The sequence below is a fragment of the Bos indicus x Bos taurus genome, chromosome 18 (genome assembly GCF_003369695.1).
Source record: "Bos indicus x Bos taurus breed Angus x Brahman F1 hybrid chromosome 18, Bos_hybrid_MaternalHap_v2.0, whole genome shotgun sequence".
NCBI lineage: Eukaryota > Metazoa > Chordata > Mammalia > Artiodactyla > Bovidae > Bos > Bos indicus x Bos taurus.
In genome coordinates, this window is record NC_040093.1 from 51303244 (window position 1) to 51318660 (window position 15417).

The window sequence follows — 15417 nt, forward strand, 5'->3', positions numbered from 1 at the left end:
GAGGGGGCCCTGGAGCCTGGTGGGGAGGAGTGGGCGCTGAGCGGTGGCCTTAGCCCGCCCTTCGTCCCCATCCCCCTCCGTCCCCATCCCCCTTCGAGATGTCCGGGTTTCCACGGGTTCAAATCCCCAGTGGGAGAGGTTTGGGGTCCAAACTGGGTGGGCCCTCCCAGGATGACCAGAGCCCCACGGGGCCCCCTGCATGTGGAAACCTGCTCAGGTCAGGAGGCTCTCTGCTGGCCTAGGCATGGGCCCCAGGTCCCTGCAGGCTGCCCCCCTGGAAAGCCAGGGCCCAGTAGAGGCCCAGTTTAGCACCAAATCCACACCTCTCCCCATCCCTGAGACCCCAACCCCAGGCCTTGCTGCATTTAGTGAGGCATCATTCAGTCAGCAAGCATGTGGTGGGCACCCCCTGTGCGCTGGGCGCCTCCCGTGTGCCAGGTGCCTTGGGGCTGGGACTGGACGCAGGAAGAACAGGGTCTGCCTTCCCAGAGCCTGTTGTCCGGGAGCCAGTACAACCCCTGCTGTCCTGGGGGTGTCTACACTGAGGGTCAGGGTCTGGGGTCCTTCCACATGTGTCTGCTGCACTCAAATCAGAACAGGCCTGGGCTCCTTGGGAGGGGCCCCTCTCGTCCTGAGCTTCACCCTCACCTTGGACCACCCTGTGCTTGCAGCGAAGCTGTGTGGAAGAGGAGGTGTTTGGTGGAGGCAGAAGCCACCTCCCAGTCCATTCTCTTTGCCAGTTTCTGCCTAAAAATAGGGCACAGACCTGGCCAAAAGCCATGGTGGGAGACAGGAAGGGGGTTTAAGGTGAAAGGGGATCCAAGGGCCAGGGGAACAGAAACCAGGTCTCGGGCACACTGGGCTCTTGTGAGCTCGGGCTGAGCCTTGGTCACCAGGACTCCAGAAGTTCCTGGGGTTGGAAGCCCCACCAACAACAGGACAAAGATGCTGCCCAGGCGGAGGTGGAAAGTGGAAGGTTGCACCCCAGGCTCAGAGGAGGGTTCTCCACAGGTGCGATGCCGAGGACAGCATCCTTAGCGGTGGGATACAGGCTCATACCCCAAGGGTGCCTGCAAGGCAAAGACCTTGTGCCCAATTTGCAAGAAGGGGAATTCTTTGCAGGCCAATCTGGTGCCTCCTTCTGCTGCCTCAAGCCTCCATGTCCCCCATCCTAGAAGCTGGCCCAGGTCCCAACAGCTTCAGAAACCAGCCGTTGGGAGGGCTGGCTTCTCTCTGTAGACAGTTACCAGCCTGGAGCCACTCTGGGCCTTCCAGTTCCTGCATCTTTCTTGGCCTGGCTTCCCAGAATCTGTGTTTGTAGCCCATCAGCTGTGCTCTTGGGCTCATGGGGACTCACTGGCTTGCAGGGGCCCAAGTTCCACTTGCACCCTGGCCAAGGCTTCTGGCCTCTCTGAGTTTTATGGGATTAATACAAAACCCCAGGAGAGTGGAGGCTCAGATGGGCACCCAGCCCCACATTGGCATGCCCAGAGGCTCAGAGTCAGCTTTGGGAACTTCCCTGGGACCTCTCCCCTGCCAGCCCTGAGGACAGCCCTTTCCAATGCATGTGTTCATGCTAACTGTGATGTGGTAGCTACTAACCCACTGCAGCCCCATTTCACAGACGAGGAGGGGCCGCCCAGCCCACCAATAGGAGAATAGAGCTTACACCCCGCCACAGTTCAACTCTTAATCATCACACACAGCACCACAGTAACTTCGTATTGCCATCCCCGGGGGAGAGGGAAAAGAGAATTCAGAGTTTGGGGATTCAAGTCTCTGAGGTCCAGAGATTTTAATGGACCTGGGGTCTCTGCTTCCCTGGTGGCTCAATGGTAAAGAATCCACCTGCCAAGCAGGAGACATGGGTTCAATCCCTGAGTTGGGAAGACCCTCTGGAGAAGGAAATGGCAACCCACTCCAGTATTCTTGCCTGGAAAATCCCATGGACAGAAGAGTCTGGTGGGCTACAGTCCATGGGGTTACAAAAGAGTCGAAAATGACTTAGCAATAAACAACTGGGGTCTCTGCCCAGCCTCACAGCAACAGGCCCCTCCCTGCCTTGCAGGGTGGCCCTGGGCTCAGCTCCAGAGCTGACCTGGAGAGGAGGCCGGCAGGGCAGCTCCATGCAGCACTAACGGAAAGATTCTCCAGAGCCCAAGAGAGGCCACTGGGCTGCAGGATCCACCTGCCCTTCCTCACCCAGCAGCCCACAAAGGCCTCAGGACAGGGGAGGGCCCGGAAGGTGGGGGGGGGCGGGGGGGCGAGAGCTCAAGCTGCCAGACGCAGGAAGTGAGATCCCCACCTTCAGATATTCTGTTGTTACTGCTGTACAGGAAATAATAACACATGTTCCTTGTTGAAAAGTTACAAAATGTAGATAAGCAATTAAAAAAAAATGGAAATTCTAGCACCCAGGCAGAAACACTGTTAACACTTTCATGTTTATCCCTCCAGCTTTTTTTTCCACACAAATCTGTTTGTATTAGTTTTTACAAGCTGCTTCCCACCCTTAGGGCCCTTCCTACATCTGGCTCCTCAGATCACAGGCATGGGGACTCTCTGCCCCACCTGACAGCCGAGTTCCTGGGCCTAGCACTGTGCCCGGCACACAGTAGGTACTCAATAAATGTTCAAAGAGGTTCAAGGAGGTACTCAATAAATGTTCCTGTGTGCAGTTTTTTAGTAACTGCTTTTCTTTACATTGTATTGCCGTCTTTCATGCCATCGACAGTGTTACCCCAAAACTTTTATGTTGAAATCCTGACCCCCAATGTGGTGGCACTAGGAGGTGGGTCTTGGGAGGTGCTTAGGTCACGAGGGTGGAGCCCCACTGCATTTGTAACTGGGACCCTAGAGCACTCCCTCACCCCTCTGCCATGTGTGAACCAGATACCAAATCTGCTGGCACCTTGATTGATCTTGGAGTCAGCCTCCAGAGCTGTGAGAACTCAGTATTTGGTGTTTATAACCCTCCTGCTCCCCCCCACCCCCGCCCACCCCCAGTCCCCAGTCTATGGTGTTTCTGTTCTGGCAGCCTGAAGGGACATTCTACCTTGATAAGCTGAGGCCAACAGCAGGGGGATGGGGCACTTCAACCCCTGAGGCTAAGTCTAGAAGCCACCGGGTTGCCACTAGAGTTTTACTGGAGCATGGCCATCCTGTGTGTTCACGGACGGTCTGAAGCCGGCTTCGCCCTGCAAGAGCAGAGGGATACTCTGTGGCCTGGAAAGCCTGAAATGCTCACCATCTGGTCCTTTAGGAAACGGTCTGCCGCGTGCATGTCCCTATCCGCCCACCCTGGGTGCTTGGATATCTGAGGGGGCCAGCGGGGTAGAAGCGACCCTTCCTCATGTATTTAACTAACCTCATGCTGAAGCTGAAGCTCCAATACTTTGGCCACCTGGTGCAAAGAGCTGACTCATTGGAAAAGACTATGATGCTAGGAAAGATTGAGGGCAGCAGAAGGGGGCGACAGAGGACGAGATGGTTGGATGGCATCACCAAGTCAATGGACATGAGTTTGCACAAACTCCAGGCGATAGTGAAGGACCGGGAAGCCTGGCATGCTCCAATCCATGGGGTCACAAAGAGGTGGACACGACTTAGCAACTGAACAATAACAATCTCTCTCTCTTTAAATGCTTCCACATCACCAGTTTTTGGAGCAACAATAAAGCATCCTTGTTGTAGACAACTTGCTTCTCAAGCCACAGAACCCTGCTTACACTGGCTCCCCACCAGCAGCCAGCTCCTACTCAGCCTTTGAAGCCTGGCTGAACATGCTCCACCCCCAGCACTGGCTCTGAGCTTCTGGGAATTCTCCCCCTCAGCATCAGATGGGTTGCCTTGAGCAAGTGCCAGAAAGCTCAGCCCCTTGGGAGGGGAGCAGAGCTATGTCCAGGCTGTGTCCAAGTGACGCACTGCTCAGGCAAGGCCATCACCATACCCTCCACTTTGTCCTTCCCAGGGCCCAGTGGGCTTGTTCCAGAGGCTCTGGAAGGCATGCTGAAACTGTCTAAGTTTCAAGAATAGGAGGTGGTGGGGCTGACAAGGCTTTCAAAAGCTTACACCTGTGGGCTGGGTGCTTCCTTGACTAACCTAGAAAGGTCACTTTATCTCAGAACCCTGCTGTCAGAACTGTTTTCCTACAGGATTTGGCATTTCTCTTGTTGTTGTTCAATTGCTCAGTTGTGTCTGACTCTTTACCACCCCATGGACTGGAGCATGCCAGGCTTCCCTGTCCTTTACCATCTCCCGGAACTTGCTCACTCACGTCCATTGTCTTGGTGATGCCATCCAACCATCTTGTTCTCTGTTGTTCCCCTTCTGCCTTCAAGCTTTCCCAGCATCACGGTCGGCTCTTCGCATTAGGTGGCCAAAGTATTGGAGCTTCAGCATCAGTCCTTCCAACGAATACTCAGGATTGATTTCCTTTAGGATTGACTGGTTGGATCTCCTTGCAGTCCAAGGGACTCTCAAGTCTCCAGCACCACAGTTCAAAAGCATCGATTCTTTGGCGCTCAGCTTCTTTATGGTCCAACTCCCACGTCCATACATTACTGGAAAAACCATCGCTTTGACTCTACAGTATTTCTTACACTTATTAATGACTGCACCAAGTCTTAACTGTAGCCCATGGGATCTGTAGTTGCAGCATGTGGCAGAGTTCCCCAACCAGGGATGGACCCTTGCATTGGGAGTGTGGAGTCTCAGCCACTGGACCACAGGGAAGTCTCACTTTTAAAAATGAGACAGGTGAGCCCAGAGCGCTGCTGTCCCAGAAGAGCAGAGTATGCCATACATATGTACACACGTGTGCACATTATCACACACGGCAAACATGTTCTGTCCCACGCACCCAACCACCACACACATACTCACATCAAATGGAGACAGATACAGTGAGACACAAGCATACACGCAGTCACAATTGAGTGTGCTGAGACACAGGCATTCCACCAGAGGCAGCACTGGGGGGCCGAGTGAAGCGGGGAACTCCCCCTCCCATTGTTTTCTCAACCCTCCTCCAAAGACATGTCTGTCATTTTGGTATTTTCGAACAATCAGCCACCAGCCCCCACGCCTCCCCCCAGGGGTTTGCTGCCCACTCTGCAAACAGCTGGTCTGAACATTTAGTGTCACTGACAAGGCTGAGAGAGGGGGATGGCCTTTGTGAGGTCACACAGCAGTGGGACTCTACCCAGACCTCACTCCTTACCCAGAACCCAGTTCTCTCACCTCCCTTGACCCTCCAGGCTCATGTGTCTCCAGAGCACAGAGGACCATAGGGCATGGAGTGCCTGCGGTTAGCTAAGCCGTCTGAGCCCCTCTGCCGTTAGCTCGGTCCTGCAGCCCCTGTGAACCTGCGGAGGGCCAGCTGGAACACATGACACTGTCCAGGACGAGCTGCCCTGCTTCTCGGCTCCCCTAACGAGGAGTCCCGCTGTGAAGGCCTTACCCTGGGAACCTGATACCGACACTGCTGCTTCTGGGATGGTGACCTGCTTCACTGGGTGAGTGAGATCTCTGCACCTTTTAACCCAATCTCAGCGTGCTACTTTGCTTGTTAAGAAGCAAGCTGCCGGGTCCAGCCCACACTGAAGGGACAGGACAGACACATGGCAGTGAACCAGTGGCTAGGTCAGGAGGTCACCTTGTGCTTCCAGTCCCATCGATGAGGGCAGCATGGGCCAAGGAGACAGGCAGCAGCAGTGTCCATGGGGTGGCACTTCCAGGTGACAAAGACCTGGTTTTATACCTGACTCACGTGAAGGCTTTGAGGATATTCTTGGTGAAGCTGCCTGGATGGTGCTCACAGCCCCTCTGCCCTCAGTCCCTTTCAACAGTGACCCAGTTTTGCCTCCTCTTCCCCAGGAAGCACCATCCTTCCTGGTGAAATTTTCAAAGAAGCAATAACTAACCATACACCATGTTTCATACACTTGCAAGTGGGACTTAAAAAGGAGGGGAGCCCAGCTGAGGCACCAGAGCTGGAGGGTGACAGGACCAAGGTCTAACACAGCTTCCCACTGCCCCAAAGGCGACGCCCAAGAAAGCCCTGAGCCTTCCCCAGGATGGTGGGCCCAAAGAATCTGGAAGGCCAGCCCCTCCCTTGATGGCCTGCAGCAGGCCCTTCCCCAGCCCTCCTGTACCTTGGTGACTGTAGCCAGTCACCACTGCAACCGAAGGCTGACATGTGCCCACACACTGGCGAGCCAGCCAAAGGACTTTCAGAAAGAAAACGCCAAAAAGTTTTGCGATAAGACTTTGTGGAGCTAGGGTTGTTTTGGTTACTGCTGTGTTCCTGGGACACAGTGGGTGCTCAACGCCTGAGTGCCTGTTCTCCATCCTGAAAACTCCCTGCATTTTCACTTTCTAACTTCTCCACCCAGCACCTGCTTGTCATCAGCTTATACGGTCCCCAAGATGGTCAATGCCAGGCTGGCCCTGTGTTAGGCAGCTCACTCCTTGTCCTCTGGTCTGGTTCTAAGCTGCTGAGGCAGCAAAAAAGAATACTGACACTGGTAAATTCCTAGAACTAGGCACAAACCACTGTCGATTGAGGTGGAGATTGGATAAGGGAGGTCATAGCTTCTCACGGATTCCCTTTACATCTGGATCTTTTATGAAACAAAGACCTTATTTTTCCTCTGTAACACCCTGAAAGCACACAAGAAAAATAGCAAGTGCAACCACCTATATGAGACCTAAATAAAGAGGACCATCAGCTCTTTTACACGGTGTCCCTTACTCTGCTCTTTGGCTTGAACATCCCTGGTGGCTCAGGCAGTAAAGAGTCCACCTGCAAAGAAGGAGACCCTAGATCAGGAAGATCCCCTGGAAAAGGGAATGGCTACCCATCCCAGTATTCTTGCCTGGAGAATCCCATGGACAGAGGAGTCTGGCGGGCTACAGCCCATGCGGTCGCAACGAGTTGGACATGACTGAGCGACTAACAACTTAAAAGGGTACAAAAAACCAAAAGCCTAATCTAAAATGACTATAGTTTCTCTGAAAACAATTTGAATCAACTAGAAATTAGAATAAATTTCAAATCTTTTAAAATACCCTGTAACTTAAAATAATCAGGGGAAAAACAAAATAAACTTTATAACCACCACCAAACTAATGCTGCTGCTGCTGCTAAGTCGCTTCAGGCGTGTCTGACTCTGTGCAACCCCATGGACTGCAGCCTACCAGGCTCCTCCGCCCATGGGATTTTCCAGGCAAGAGTACTGCAGTGGGGTGCCATTGCCTTCTCCGAAATCAGTGCTAGCCTCCTACAATTTATGATCACCGGAGCACCCCTTACAGATACAGGCGATGTCACCAGTGCACCCACTATGGTTATCCGTCCCTAAAACCCACAGTTCTGCCCAAGTGGACACTAACCATAGCAGCCCCTGGCCCTGCACACCTGGAGGCCTCTGCACCCTCCACTCTGTGAGCACTGTAGCCAGGGCTCCAACAGGAAGGCAGTCACCTTCCCAACCTCTCACCAGGATCCCAACACAAAGCAAATGGAACCACGGCTTGGGCCATCCAGAGGTAGCGCCCCACGAGCCCTCTTTCATGGATGGATCATGAGGCAGGCTCCAATCCCCAGGCCTCCACACCAGCTGACCCTTGACAGGTCGTGAATTTTCAATACAGAGTGTACACGTTAAATTAGCGCCTTATAAACTGTCAGCTTTAGATGTGAAAATAGTATTTTAATAGTAACAGGAACACACAGCACCTCCTGGGCTGGCGGATCCAGACAAGAACACTTACTAAGCACAAGCCTCCCACGTACCAAAGCTGCTTCCCCCACAGCTCTGTTGCAACAAAGGTCAGACACACCTCAGGTCCCCCTCGAGGAGCCCCCCCCCAGGCCCTGGCTCCTTACACAACGAAGGTCACATGGACACTGCAGGTTTATCACAAGTTGCCAACAGCACTTTATTTTTTCTTTTCAACATCCTGTTCTGCGGCTTCCTTGGCCCTTTTCGCCCGGATGCCAAAGAGCCGGGCATTGGCGCGGGCCATACGGAGACTGGCAAATGCCTTAAAGTTCTTCTCCTCCTCTGTGATGACTCTGGCTTTCTCCTTCTTATAGACCTAGAAGGGAGCCCAGCGAACTGTCAGCAAACTGAGAGGCCTTGGAGGGGAATCCGCCCAGAGTAAAGCTAACTGGAGGCCACCAAGAGAGTAGGACAGTACCTCCTTGGTTGAAAGTAACCCCCAACTCAGAACCTAGTGCCCAAATCATGTGAAGGGTGGGTGGGGCTTGGATACAAGGTGGGTGTAGGGGCTCAGGCCCACCCCACCTCCCACTCCCAGGAGCCTCAAGGGCCTTGTCAATTGCTGGTCAGGCTATAGGATCACCAAACATGCATGGAGAGCTGCCTCCAGCCTGGGCTTCCCAAACATCAGGGAGTGGAAAGGACTCTACACAGAGGGAAACAACTGAGGGCGACTAAGCTTTCCTCAAGGAGCCCATCTGTCTGGATGCAGCTGACTCTCCTCAGGGCAGGTAGGTCTTTCACAAACCAGTAAATCTCAACATGGGCCCCGGCTGCCACACAGAATCCCTCCAATCCAACCCCAGATCCATGGTTCTCCCAACATGCCCACTTACGTTCCGTATGGGCATAACAGGTCCGGTCAGCTGAGTGGCCAGTTTAAGCTCTTCAGCCTGTTTGTCAATGAGAAGGGAGTCAGGTGAGTTTAGCTCATCTCCCAAGGAGCCCCAAACTTGTCACCCCTGAGGGCCTGTGGATTCCTACCCGATCGAGTAAAGGTAGGCAGGGTCAGATGAGACACCCACGCATCAACCAGGGATGCAGGGAGAATGACTGCCAGCAACCCATATAGATGGGCACTGCTGATCTCATACAAAGATTACTAACACGCAGTACACTTTCAATTTTAACAAAGCTGGCTCCAACTCCTGCCCTTAGTGAATCCCGACATTTCAGGCAATTAGTTTGAGGCTCCTCAGAGGCTTTCTCCCACATTATTTATTTTCTCCCTACTCCTCTGCGTGGCAACCCTGCTTTAGATAGGAAGCTGCAGACAGGTACTTTGTCCTTGCAGCCCAGCTAGACCCACAGTGAGACCTCCAGACCCTCATCCCGCTGGGCGCTGTGGGAGCCGGTTACTCACAGAGCTGTCTCCCTTCTTGGGGGCCGAGGGCTTCCTGGGGAACAGGATAAGCTTGGAGCGGTACTCCTTGAGCCGCTGCACGTTGGCCTGCAGGGACTCCGTGCACTTGTTCCGCCGCCTCGGGTCCACCGAGATCCCAATGGTCCGGGCCACCTTCTTGTGGATGCCGGCCACCTGCCCCGACAGAAACAGCTAAAGCCCCGAAAACTCCCTGACCCCCACCCCCTACACCAGGAGGGCCCAGCCGTCAGATGGAAAAGGGTTCAAATGCACTTTCATCATGGCAGTGCAGCGATTCCGGAGAATGTCATCACTTGGCTATGTGCCACGAGGAACAACCAGTGGGTCTCAGAACACGGGCTGTCGACACTCACCCTTAGCTCCTCCAGGCTGAAGCCCCTGCCGGCACGAACCTTCGTGTGGTACCTGACCGTCGGGCATCTCACCACCGGCCGGAGAGGACCGGACGCGGGGCGTGGGGCAATGCGGCGCGCCTTGGCCTGCCGGGCCTTGCGTCTGCGCAGAGAGAAGCCGAGCGGGGGTCACTGTCCGCCCTCCCGCAGCGTGCCCGGCGCGCGGAGGACGGGAAGGGCGCGCTCGCTCCCGGACACTCACCTACGGATCTTGCGAGCCGGCTGGTTGAACCACGTGGCCACGCGCCGCTGCCAGTCCTTGTGGAAGTGGGGCTTCAGGATCATGCCATTCCGGCTGGGCGCCATGGCTGCGGCCGAAAGGCCTGGCGAGCGGGTAAGACGGGGAGCGAGTTAGGTCTGGAAGCAGAGTCCCGTCGGCGAGCGCACAGAGCACGGGCCAAGGCCCGACGCCGCTGGCGACAGGTATACCCCGGGGACGGCGGATGGAGCCAGATGGGATCGGATAACAGCGATGGCGCCGAGCTCCCGTATACTCACCTCCTCCGAGGGCTCACGGCCGGGAAAGAAGGAAGTGCCCCAGAGCACCCTGGGATGGTAGTGGGCCCGGCCAATCAGAAGCGTCAGAGCTTTGTGACCAATCAGAGCCAGGGCCACAGAGTGACGTCCATGCCTTCCCGGCAGTCTTCGCGGCGCGGGCAGATATGGCGCTTCGTTGCCGGCGTTCTTGTGGTTCATGCTGTGGGAACAGCGGTTGTCTGGGTCTGGCGAATCTCTGGCCTGCCAGCCTGCTAGTACGCCACTGGAGGCCTCGCCCTCCGCGTCCCAAGCTGTAATGCCGGACGCCGCGTGGAGTCCGCTCACCCTCCTTGTGGGCGGAGCGCGCACTTAGGAGCGTCCAGAGCGCCCCGAGCGTGTCGCCCGGAGCCTGGGCGCACAGAGGTCTGTGGTCCGGCCGCTGGTGGCGAGTAGCCCGCAGTGTGGAACTAGGAACCGTGGCCGGCCGCGGGTGGCCGGCGCTCCGCTGTGCACACTGCCTTCCACGCAGATGAGCGTCATAAAAACACCAAGTAGTCAGGCAGGCGTCCGCCCCCTGGACCCTGGCGCCTTCCTGTTCCCGGGTCAGCCTGGGACGACGCCAGCACATCTGCCATGTGTAAGCCTTTTCGCCCAGCAACCGCCTTCCTTTCATACCCTCACGGCAATCGCCAAGATTCCTCTTGCGAAACCTGATCACCGTTAAGAGTTTCATAACGGAAAATGAGAAATTCGGAGGCCTGTATCCTGCACTGAGTAAACAGGTAGCTGATATTGATGCTGATAGCTTTGTGCCCTCTTGAGACACCCTTGGGTACTAGAAAAATCAGGTTGGGGCTCAGTGAGGAATTACAAGGTTACGGTAGGGTAGACAGAACATGTTGAGGGCAGAGGAGGCGTGTAACACAAGTGCCAAGGCTGTGGGGAAGGTTGGAGCCCTGATACCTAGTAGGTGTGTGCTCAGCTCTGAAGCAAATCAACCCGGAATATTCATTGAAAGGACTGATGCTGAAGCTGAAACTTCAATACTTTGACCACCTGATGTGAAAAGCCGACTCATTGGAAAAGACCCTGATGCTGGGAAAGATCGAGGGCAGGAGGAGAAGGGGGCAACAGAGGATCAGATGGCTGGATGGCATCACCGATTCAATGGACATGAGTTCGAGCAAACTCTGGGAGGTAGTGAAAGACAGGGAAGCCTGGTGTGCTGCAGGCCATGGGGTGGCAAAGAGTTGGAGGCAACTGAGCGACTGAACAACAGCAGCAGCTGTGAAGCAAGGGCAGTACCAGCCTTGCTTTGATGACAGTTGTTAGCAAATGCAAGAAAGCTCTTCTCAGTAAACTTGGAAGTGGTGCTTATCTCTGAAGATAGGGTCATGTTTAAAATCTCTAGCCTTACATAGACACAGACAGCTAAACTGAAAGGTCAACGATCCAGAGGAAAGTGTCTGTGGAGTTAGCTAGTATACTAGTAGAATTTTTGTACTAGAGACTTTGGGCATGTGATTGGTGTGAAATGGGAGAAGCTTCTGGGAGCCCTTTTAGGCCTCAGAACAAAGCTCAGTGCCCAGCTCTTGGTAAGTTAAGGTCACACCACTTTGTTTCCAGGTGACAGGGTAGGAGCCAGGGTGGGGAAGGCAGTGCAGGAGAGAAGGAAGGGAGAGAGCAAGGGATTATCCACCTCACAAATTACTTTGTCCGTTGAAGCTGAACCCACACTCCATTCTGGCAGCAGAGGGTTTGTGTAGGAGATGTTTGCTGAAGAAATGCTTGCGTTGGCCTGGGGTTTATTTCTTCAGACACAATCCAGTGTTAGCCCTCACCTTCCATGTCTTTTTTTTTTTTAACTAAAGATTTATTTATTATTTTACTTTGACTGTACTAGGTCTTTGTGGCTGCACAAAGTCTTTCTCTAGTTGCAGTGCTCCAACTCTAGGTGCCCAGGGATCAAACCAATGTCCCCTGTGTTGGCAGGTGGATTCTTAACCTCTGGAGCATCAGGCAGTACCCCATGTCTTTGAGACACTTTTCAGTGATCCTGCCATGGATCCTTCTCATTGAGAACACAGTCCCCATCCTCTTCTCCTTCTGGACAGACCCACAGACTCGTGCAGCTCATCTGCTCATAGTCAGGGTGCTGCTGGGGTACCAGGGGAAGATTTGAAGTCTGGAGTTAATGGTGAGAAGGTGAAGCTGTAGCTTGAGGACCTCAGTCTGCTGCACACAGCCCAGCAACCCAACACATTTTTTCAACACCTGAATAGTTCACACTTGCGTCCTTAGGGAACATGCAGAAAAGCAAGTCCCGAGGCTCCCATGTGAGTGCTGAGAGCCTGCTGAGCTTCCCAGTTGGGAAGACTGAAGAAGTGAGCAGGAGTCCTTCTGATGCAAACACTTGTTTGCTCAAGGTTGTAAAAGTCTTCAGCTACAGGACAAGCCCCTCCCCGCTTGGCACAGAACTCCACAGCACAACTCTGCCAAGGGGCTTTTTCCCAGTCTGGGGCCTGCAAGGGCCACTGAAAGGACTGGCCAGTGACGCTGGACTCAGTGCTCACTGGGCACAAAGTTTCTGGAGGAGGACCTGGAGGGGTGGGGTACACAGAGCTTCCCAGAATTTCCTTGTCATTGTGCTCCAGTTACTCAGAGGGGTCTGCTTGCCCCACACCTTCACCTGACTGGCCCCCCTCCAGCTGGTGCTTCAGAGTCGACCTCAAAGACAGTCAGCACTACCTCCTGAAGCCCTTTGACACACAGTCTTGATTTTTTTAAGTTTTTTATTTACTTTTGGCTGCACTGGGTCTTCACTGCTGCATGCAGGCTTTCTCTAGATGCAGTGAGCAGGGCCTGCTCTTCATTGCCGTGCGCAGGCTTTGCCTTGTGGAGCGCCGACTCTGGGGTGTGCGGGCTCAGCAGTTGTGGCTCCTGGGCTCAAGCACAGGCTCAGTTGTGGCACACGTGCATAGCTGCTCTGGCATGTGGTGTCGTCCTGGATCAGGGATCAAACCTGTATCCCCTGCATTGGCAGGTGGATTCCTAATCACGGGGCCACCAGGAAGGTCCCACAGTCTTGATTTTAAAAGTTAATCTCAAGAAATTCCCTGGGCTTTCGTGATTAGGATGCTGTGCTTTCACCCCTGGCCGGGTTCAGTCCCTAGTTGGGGAATTAAGATCCCACAAGCTGTGCAGTGCGGCCAAAATAATAACGATGTGTGTGTGCCAAGTCACTCAGTCATGTCTGACTCTTTGCAACCTTGTGGACTGTAGTCCACCAGGCTCACCTGTCCATGGGATTCTCCAGCCAAGAATACTGGAGTGAGTTGCTCTATCCTCCTCCAGGGGATCTTCCCAACCCAGGAATCAAACCCATGTCTCCTGAATTGGCAGGCATATTCTTTACCACTAGTGCCATCTGGGGAGCCCAATTCTGGGGAGCCCGATAATAATAATTAATTTAAAACATTAATCTCAAAGCAGCAATGTGTTTTTATTGTTTTGACACACAAAAAAAGGCATGTTCCTATAGCACTTTGCAGAAACTAGCACACTAACAGTGTCCTCAATATGAACCATTGGTTGAATTAGGAAAAGCAGGAACCTACTAACTCAGTAAGGACAGGTTGATATTAATGCTTCACCACAGAACTCAACCATTCGGCCTCTCAAATCTCCAGTCAGTTCAGTTGCTCAGTCGTGTCTGACCCTGCCACTCCATGGATTGCAGCATCCCAGGCTTCCCTGTCCATCTCCCAGAGCTTACTCAAACTCTATCCATTCAGTCGGTGATGCCATCCAGCCATCTCATCATCTGTCATCCCCTTCTCCTCCTGCCTTCAATCTTTCCCAGCATCAGGGTCTTTTCCAATGAGTCAGCTCTTCATATCAGGTGGCCAAAATACTGGAGCTTCAGCTTCAGCATCAGTCCTTCCGATGAATATTTAGTGTTGATTTTCTCTAGGATTGACTGGTTTGATCTCCTTGCAGTCTAAGGGACTCTCAAGAGTCTTCTCCACCACAGTTCAAAAGCATCAATTCTTTGGTGCTCAGCTTTCTTTATGGTCCAGCTCTCACATCCATCAGAGCCAATATGTAAACCTGATAAGAGGCTGGGCGATTGCTGTTACATGAGGAACACCTCACGTCAGTGACCACCTGGCAGTGTGTTACTGTAACACAGATGTCTTATATGAAAGTTGCTGAGAGAGTGGATCTTGAAAGTAGTCATCACAAGAAAATCTTCTCTGTGTATGGTGACAAATGTTAATTGTGATCATCTCCCAGTACATACAAATATGAACCACTGTCTTGTACATCTGGCATTAATACAACGGACTTCAACAAAAAATTTTAAAAACAAGAAGTGTAATAAAAAAAAATTGTGTTTATTTGAGCATAGATCAGATTGGAAAACAACTTGCATTATGATGTGAGAACTCTTTTAATTCTTCCAATATTCTTTGTCTTCTGGGCTCTGATGTGTTAAATGTATGTTCACTTAATGTCTGTCTCAGCAAGGAGCCCTCACACACCTGACTCCGAGAGTTCCAGAAACTGCTGTCAGGCCATGCCGTATCCACTCTGCTGGGCAGAGTAGGTTGCCCAGTGGTCTGGCTGCTCTGGCGGCCATGAGCTGCTGTGGGAGAACCTCCACCCCCAGGAGCCCCTTAGGGAGGCGTGAGGAGTAGCAGGGACGGCTGAGGCCCCACTCCCAGGGCTCTCCTGTGTCTTAAGGACCAGGAGGTGACGTCACCTGTGACAACTCATTTCTGTACATCAGAGCACTGTCCCATCAGCCTCCCCTTGCTGGGCTCCCATGAGCCCACTCCCTGGCAAGCCCTGGGAAGGCAGGCTGCACTTCCTCCACTACAATGAGGTGCCCCTCTTCACCCCACTTAACAGCCTATTCCTGGCTAAGTGTCACCAGACACTGGCTGTTTTAATGTAAAGTACAAGGGGGTGAGCTTGGCCATGTCCCAGTGAGGTCACAGAAGGGCCCCACCCTCCTAACTCCAGGCTGTCTTCAGGAATTAAACAGGATAGGGCAGAGGCAAGGTGTCCCCTCAGGGCCTCTCCTTGGGTGGGCACCTGCACCTGCCCTGTCCCTGTGCTTCTTTGGGGCACTGGGCGTGGGGGCGGCTCCAGGCGCTGGCACAGAAGGGGAAGTAACAAGCAGCAGGTCGTGTCACAGGGGACTGGGGCCCTGAGTGCACCTCGTCTGTCTGTGCCCCCTGCCGCTCCTGAGTCCTAGAAAAGGAAGCTGGTTCCTGCACAGCTGACCTCTCACCCTGCAGACACGGGATCCCTGATCCAGGACACCATCAGGGCAGAGCTGACCACGCAGGAGCACAGGCTTCCCTCCCCA

General features: G+C 53.6%; 1 protein-coding gene and 1 non-coding gene across 2 annotated transcripts; both read right to left on the bottom strand.

The window, feature by feature from the left end:
• Nucleotides 1–7694: 7694 nt before the first annotated feature.
• RPL13 (ribosomal protein L13) lies at nt 7695–10170 on the bottom strand. Its single transcript, XM_027513783.1, has 6 exons — nt 10062–10170; nt 9766–9886; nt 9525–9666; nt 9151–9324; nt 8624–8680; nt 7695–8103 (listed from the first exon to the last, which is right to left on the bottom strand). Exons 2-6 carry the CDS (start codon nt 9867–9869, stop codon nt 7945–7947), a joined length of 636 nt encoding a protein of 211 aa, XP_027369584.1. The 5' UTR covers nt 9870–9886; nt 10062–10170; the 3' UTR covers nt 7695–7944.
• On the bottom strand, nt 9380–9463 carry LOC113876857. The gene has a single exon (XR_003506596.1). It is a non-coding gene; the product is annotated as a small nucleolar RNA MBII-202 (small nucleolar RNA).
• Nucleotides 10171–15417: the final 5247 nt, after the last annotated feature.